The 8127-nt window shown below is 44.1% G+C and overlaps 1 protein-coding gene across 1 annotated transcript in view; it reads right to left on the reverse strand.

Moving 5' to 3' along the window:
- Window positions 1–3072, reverse strand: part of LOC117474123 (scavenger receptor cysteine-rich type 1 protein M130-like) — a 5895-nt gene extending 2823 nt beyond the window's left edge. Inside the window, 5 exon segments of the mRNA XM_034120163.1 lie at window positions 446–478; window positions 1031–1207; window positions 1210–1320; window positions 2355–2675; window positions 2984–3072. Coding sequence (XP_033976054.1) covers window positions 446–478; window positions 1031–1207; window positions 1210–1320; window positions 2355–2675; window positions 2984–3068 — 727 coding nt within the window. The 5' untranslated portion in view covers window positions 3069–3072.
- Between the last annotated feature and the right edge of the window lie 5055 nt (window positions 3073–8127).

An 8127-nucleotide genomic window follows, 5' to 3' on the forward strand; every position in this document is an offset into this window, starting at 1 on the left:
GCTGACGGCCGGCCATTCTGTGATTCTCCAGAACACACAGATGGCCAGTCCGCCATTACCCTGTATTCCACCGGGTCACCGTGGCGCAGACGGACCCGGTGGAATACAGGGTATACCGCGTTTAGGAACCGTTAAGCAGAACCGAAATTGTGTATTTTGTATGGGTTCCCGGCATTTTCTTATCGGTTCTCATCTGGAACCGAGTTTCGGTTCCCAACCCTAATTAAGTGACACTGTAGTTTGTGACACCGTATTTAGTGACACTGTAGTAAGTGACACTGTAGTTAGTGACACTGTATTAAGTGACAATGTAGTTAGTGAGTGTGTTTGCTTAACGTTTATGTAAAAATGATCTTAAATCTTAACAAAAACCACAGAAAGCACAACTGAAACTCAGCTGGTTCTGCTTCAGTGATCCTCCCCTTGTCTTCCTCTCCCTGTGTACCTGGTGGTTCGATTGCTCCTTCAGCCTGGAGTCCTGAGGAGAAAGTCAGGAGATAAACGTCAGTAAAAAGCTATTTTCAGACTCTTTAAACATGATGCAGCAGATTTAAACATGAAGCATCAGATTTAAACATGAAGCATCAGATTTAAACACAATGCAGAAGATTTAAACACCAAACCAAACACCCCGCTGTTCATGCATTACGATGCAGGGCCTGCCACAAACTCTATGAGGGGGAGACACGTAAATAAATCAGCCTCAGAATGAAGCAACACCTCTACAAAGGGACGTCACAAGCTTTCATGCATCCATTTTAAAATCCACGGGCCAGACAAAGTGCAACCCACGGGCCTGGAGACAGGGACTGGATCAGGGTCCAGAGCCAGAGACAGACAGGTGAGAGACAGGTGAGAGACAGACAGGTAAGAGAGATACAGGTGAGAGACAGACAGGTGAGAGACAGACAGGTGAGAGAGAGACATGTGAGAGAGAGACAGGTGAGAGACAGGTGAGAGAGAGACAGACAGACAGACTGCTGATACTCCAGCTGCATTACTGTGATGATGATGTCACTGATGGGCTTACCTGAGCAGGTGAGATTCAGGATGTGAGTAGAGGTAGCTGATACTGCACACTCCCTCAGAGTAGATCCAGACTGAAGACAGAGAGGATAGATCCCACACGCATCTCTCTCTGAGGACTCCTTTCTCTCTTCTACAGAAACAGCAGAGCCACAGTCGAGATCTCTGCAGGCGACTGCTGTTCCTTCAGGGTCCACCACTCAAAAAGAGCAGCCACTGGTCTCCATTCTCCCTCACGGTTCAGCTCCAGGTCTCCTTCACAGCGACTGGATCCTCCCACCAGCCTGACAGGCTCTGAACAGAAACAAGAGAGTGATCAGTCAAAGAAGAGAGTTCACAGAGAGAGGAAGTCCCACCCCTTCCTCTGGACCAACATGAGACCTGATTACAGAAACATATTGATGGTCAGCGGAGAGAGAGAGAGCAATCCTTTCTGGTCCTGTTTGAAGTGTATGGAATGCCGTTTAAGACACAATTAAATAAATACATAAATAATTAAATAAATACATATATAAATAAATATGCCTATGGAATAAATAAATATGGTTATGAAATAAATTCTGAAATAAATTAATGAGGCAATACATATATATAAATGTAAATTTAAATACACATTCATTTATTTCAGGGGACTTTTATTTCATAATGCCACATTTATTTCACAGCTGTTTTTATTTCAATTTCTTATATTCAAATGAACGGGGCGTGGTTAGCTCACAGATCCAGACCAAAGCAACAGCACCACAACACTGACTCAATCTCAATATATCTTGTTTAACTCCACCCTGAATGAAGCACACAGAGGGTATTTCTCAATGTCGAGGACGCTTCCTTGGTTGGACATGTCTTCCGAGTCAGGTCTTTCAGAGGCTAGGCAAGAATCCTTCCTTTCAATCGGAGAACGAAGAATGGAACAGGCTAGCAAGTGTGCAGGTGTGCGTCATATGAGAGGCTCCGCCTTACATTTTCCACCAAAGATTTTGGAAATTGGTCCGTGCGCAAAGCATTGTGGGGATTTTAAGACCGCGGAGTCTACACATGTGCAGCCTCGAAATTTCCCGCAACGAAGGACAACGGCCTCGAGTGGCTCTGGAGCAGCTTTCCTCGACATTGAGAAGCACACGGAGTGTGACCTACGTCACTGAAAGAGGATCTTTAACACGTCCAAACCTCAGATGTGTAATTCATGGAACAATTCAAACGCTATAAGCTGTTCGTCTCTTGCTGCCGTACGTTTCCTCAGAAATAAGTTCCCATGGGGACACAGGAAGGGGCGGGGCTTCCCCTCTCTGTCAGAACAGAATGAACCAATCACAGCTCCTCTCTACCTGAGCAGGTGAGGCTAATAGCTCTGCCAGGTGAGCAGGTGTTTCTCTCTGAGGCTGAGCTACAGTCCAGGAGAGCAGACTCATGGCCTCCACACTGGAACTCTTTGGTCCACATTGGAGCCTCCCCTTTTCCATAGAGCGCCCCCTGGAGGACTGAAGGAGCCCCACAGCCGAGCTGCTTGCAGACCACCTGAGCATCCTGCTGGTCAAAGTCAGCCTCACACACTGAGGACCAGGACGGGTTAGATGAGTCAGACGGGTCAGAGTTCACCTCCAGTCTGCCTGAGCACAGACCAGTCCCCCCCAGCAGCCTGACAGAGTCTGCAGAGAAGAGAACACATAGAGATATCTTAGTGCATTCAGCAGCTGCAGCAGATGCAGCCAATAGGCTACAGCTGCATTAGGCTGAGAAACCCTGTGGAGCAGAAAGACAATACATGTTCCCTGAATCCTGAAGTACTGAGCAGCCGGTCATCAGGTCCTGCAGGAGCCTGCTCATACTCCAGCTGCTGCATGTGGGGTTACTGTGAGCATGGGACTGATGGGCTTTCCTGAGCAGGTGAGATGCATGATGGGACTGATGGGTTTATCTGAGCAGGTGAGATGCATAATGGGACTAATGGGCTTACCTGAGCAGGTGAGAGGCATGATGGGACTGATGGGCTTACAGGTGAGATGCATGATGGGACTGATGGGCTTACAGGTGAGATGCATGATGGGACTGATGGGCTTACCTGAGCAGGTGAGATTCAGGGAGGCAGAAGAGTAATCTATTGATGCACACTCCCTCAGAGCAGATCCAGAACAGTCAGGACTGACCCCCCACACATGTCTGTCTGAGGACACTGTTCTGCATACTAGAGAAACAGCAGAGCCACAGTCGAGATCTCTGCAGAAAACTTGTGCTGTTTTCAGGGTACAGTGCTCAATAGGATAATGCACTGGTCTCCATTCTCCCCGATAGTTCAGCTCCAGTTCTCCTTCACAGCGACTTGATCCTCCCACCAGTCTGACAGACTCTGAACAGAAACAGGAGAGTCATCAGTAAAAGAAGAGAGTTCACAGAGAGGGGAAGTCCCGCCCCTTCCTGTGGACCAACATCAGACCTTATTACTTCATGTCAAGTCAGAAACAGATGAAAAGCTAGTCTGCAAGCTGAATAATAAAATAGTGACAATGAAGAGAGGGATCTACTGCTGAACGGTGAAATATAACTCAGATAAAACCTTAATAAATCAATGTCATGTTGTCTGATCAAAACAGTGACAGCTTACACTTTGTTCTAAGGTTGTAGATGTGTGTGTGAGAAGCTCACTGAAAGCTGGAGACTGACAGAAGAAGTCCAGAGTTGGTGAATCACGGTGAAGAAATAATTACACTAAGGCTCGGCTGTTGTTACGCTAAGCTAGCTAGCTAAAGTGAGAAAGGCTAGAGTTAACAATATTAGCATTAAATGATGAACAGTGCAATAAACTTACAGTTGTAAAGCACAGCTAAATCTGCTGACAACTCTCTGACACAAAGTTGCATATAAAGGGGTTCATTGCTTAGTGTTTTATTCAGCTTATTGAGCTACTGAACAGTTTAATACTAAATCAATATAGGTGCCAAGTGACACTGTATTTAGTGACACTGTAGTAAGTGACACTGTATTTAGTGACACTGTATTTAGTGACACTGTAGTTAGTGACACTGTATTTAGTGACACTGTAGTAAGTGACTCTGTAGTTAGTGACACTGTAGTTAGTGACACTGTATTTAGTGACACTGTAGTTAGTGACACTGTATTTAGTGACACTGTAGTAAGTGACTCTGTAGTTAGTGACACTGTAGTTAGTAACATTGTAGTTAGTGACACTGTATTTAGTGACACTGTAGTTAGTGACAGTGTGGTAAGTGACTCTGTAGTTATCCATCCATCCATCTTCTCCCGCTTATCCGTGGTCGGGTCACAGAGGTAGCAGTTCCAGCAGAGAGCCCCAAACTTTCCTTTCCCTGGCCACATAAACCAGCTCTGACTGGGGGATTCCAAGGCGCTGCCAGGCCAGCGAAGAGATATAATCCCTCCACCTGGTCCTAGGTCTCCCCTTCAGTCTCCTCCCAGCTGGACGTGCCTGGAACACCTCCATAGGGAGGCACCCAGGTGGCTTCCTTACTAGTTGCCCGAACCACCTTAACTGGCTCCTTTCGACGCGAAGGAGGAGCGGTTCAACTCCGAGTCCCTCCCGGATGACTGAACTTCTCACCTTATCCCTAAGGGAGACGCCAGCCACCCTGCGGAGAAAACCCATCTCGGCCGCTTGTATCCGCAATCTCGTTCTTTCGATCATGATCCATCCTTCATGACCATAGGTGAGGGTAGGAACAAAAATGGCCCGGAAGACAGAGAGCTTTGCCTTCTGGCTCAGCTCCCTTTTCGTCACAACGGTGCGGTAAAGCGACTGCAGTACCGCTCCCGCTGCTCCGATTCTCCGGCCCATCTCACGCTCCATTGTTCCCTCACTCAAGAACAAGACCCCGAGATACTTGAGACACTTGGGGTAAGGACTCATTCCCTACTTGGAGTGGACACTGTATTTAGTGACACTGTAGTTAGTAACACTGTAGTTAGTGACACTGTAGTTAGTAACACTGTATTTAGTGACACTGTAGTTAGTAACACTGTATTTAGTGACACTGTAGTTCGTGACATTGTATTTAGTGACACTGTATTAAGTGACACTGTAGTTAGTGACACCGTATTTAGTGACACTGTAGTTAGTGACACCGCATTTAGTCACACTGTAGTTAGTGACACTGTAGTGACACTGTAGTCAATGTGTTTGCTTGCCGTTTATGTAAAAATGATCTTAAACCTTAACAAGCACCACAGAAAGCACAACTGAAACTCAGCTGGTTATGCTTCAGTGATCCTCCCCTTGTGTTCCTCTCCCTGTGTACCTGGTGGTTCGATTGCTCCTTCAGCCTGGAGTCCTGAGGAGAAAGTCAGGAGATAAACATCAGTAAAAAGCTATTTTCAGACTCTTTAAACATGATGCAGCAGATTTAAACTTGAAGCACATGAAGCATCAGATGTAAACATGAAGCAGCAGATTTAAACTTGAAGCATCAGATTTAAACATGCAGCATCAGATTTAAACATGAAGCATCAGATTTAAACATGCAGCATCAGATTTAACCATGATGCAGCATATTTAAACATGCAGCTCTGACTCTTTAAACATGCAGCATCCGATTTAAACATAATGCAGCAGATTTAACCATGATGCAGCAGATTTAAACATGCAGCTCTGACTCTTTAAACATGAAGCATCAGATTTAAACACCCAACCAAACACCCTGCTGTTTATGCATTACGATGCAGGGCCTGCAACAAACTCTATGAGGGGGAGACACGTAAATAAATCAGCCTCAGAATGAAGCAACACCTCTACAAAGGGACGTCACAAGCTTTCATGCACCCATTTTAAATCCACGGGCCAGACAAAGTGCAGTCCACGACCTGGAGACAGGGACTGGATCAGGGTCCAGAGCCAGGCAGCGGAGAGGAGCTGGAACAATGGACCCACCTCACTAAACTAGAGATACCAGTGATGAGACCACCTCCACTTGTTTTTATTTATTTAATTTCTGTATTTATATTCTATTAAATTAAACTGTTCTTATCTTCCCCTATTCCTCCCCATCTCTCCCCCTTGGGTGCTTTTCACCTCTCATCATCTCTATCTCACAACAATCAATAAACACTACAAACATTGTATATTATCATCATCAGATTATAGTGTAATTAATGTTGTCTTAATATCCATTTCTCTGCACCATGAGAGAAAGAGTGAACGTCAGGTTTTAATCTGGAAGCATATTCCAGTGTTTGATGTAAATGAAAATGCAGATTTTGCAGAGGGACGGTTATATCTGCGTCTAGTGCAGATCTGAGCTTTTTAACCACATTTTTTAAATGTATTTTCCTGTACTGTTTTAGTCAATAACTGCTGTGTTGATACACCAATATAATACTGAATATCTATAGTAGAGATGATAATCAAAGATAAAGAGTGTATGTTACCTGAGCCCAGCAGCAGCAGCAGCAGCAGGGGGTCCATCTCCTCACTCTGTGTACTTATACTCACATATCTGTGTACTTATACGTATATGTTCACGAGAGACAGGAAGTCAGGCTCACTTCCTGCCAACCCCCGGCCTGCAATAAAGGGATAAGATATAATATATATTATTATTATTTAATACTTTCAACTGAACTACACTATGTAAGAGTGAAGCTGATCTAAGAGCAGTTTTTATTTGTAGGTTTACACAGTTTCGAAAGCGTCAGAAGGAAGTGAGTAATGCACGCTGTGGTTAACGTTGAGAGACATATAGCCCTCAAACAGCGAGGGGCATGGAAACTGAACACAGTTGGTGGTGAACGCTCTGCAGCAGAATCATGCCACCCATAAGCCCACTTTCAGTCAATTCAAGTTGAAAATATGTAAAATCTAAGTTGATAATAAAAAAGCCCAATAACTTATTTTCACAACAACCTTGAAATATACCTTTCCTATTTCCTCTTGTTATAATCAATCTGAGGCTTCTGTTTTAAGGAATGAGCTGCTAACTAAATACATGAAACCCTCTGGAGAGCTGTCATGTAGGCTGTTGTATCAAGCATCATTTACTGACATTTGATTGATTTTGCTGACTTATAACTTCACTTATGAGGCAATAAACCTCTAGGGAGTGGCCCAGCCCTTCGTATATTTTTCTGTATGTTGCCCTGAGTGTAAAAAGTTTGGACACTGCTCTGTAGGATCTAACAATGTATGCCCTCACTTTAATCCATATTTTACGTAGTGTTTAGTGCACCTATTCCCACTATGTAATGAGGGCATCTGAACAGGATGGAACCCTTCTTGCACTATTTGTATTTTATTTGTATTTTCTTGCACTATTTTATCTGTTTTATTTGTTCTATGTCCTATATATATTCATGTTTCTCTGTTGGAGGAGGACTTCAGTTTTCCATATCTGCACTGTAGCTGCTGAGCACATGATGATAGAGACTTGAATCTTGAAACTTGGAACTTGAAGACACCTGGATGTCTTTACGGGGATCAATGAAGGTTTATCTTTTCAGGGTGGACAGCTTTGATTGCCTTGGTGTCCTCATCACCTGCTGACCTGCAGACTGACTCGGTGGCAGGAGAGAAAATCAGAGGCGTCAGAAATCAGGGTTTCCCCCTAAAGTACAGAAGGATATTCATATCATGCAACATAGGGGTCGCTGTATAGCTCAACACACGCGATGACGGAGCCCACTTCTGTTCTCATTGGTTTTGTGAACCAGGCATTAGACTCCACCTCCACAATCAGACACATATATCATTAAACATATATATTATATCATCTACCTTATATCTTGACTGATTTATCGATTGCTTTTCTGCTAATGGGTTCACTAGTGAGTGCAACACTTTTTTATTTCCTTATCAACATTCAATAAAACACTTAAGCTCCATATAATCCATTATATGGTTAATTCTGAGTTTCCTTTGAAACGATTGTGTTTCAATGGAGGAATTAATGATTAGTATTCTGGGTACCCTCAAAGCATAAGACTGAACATCGACCCCTTTTCCTGTCCCCCAGTTAATAATACACAGAAGAACAAATGTGCTTATTGATTAATGTCCTCTTTGAAACCTCCTGTTAGCTGATTGATGGATGCGATGGAAGCCAATCAGATTCCGTCTCCTCGCTGAAATCAGCCTTTGTC

This window comes from Trematomus bernacchii, unplaced genomic scaffold, assembly GCF_902827165.1.
Source record: "Trematomus bernacchii unplaced genomic scaffold, fTreBer1.1, whole genome shotgun sequence".
NCBI lineage: Eukaryota > Metazoa > Chordata > Actinopteri > Perciformes > Nototheniidae > Trematomus > Trematomus bernacchii.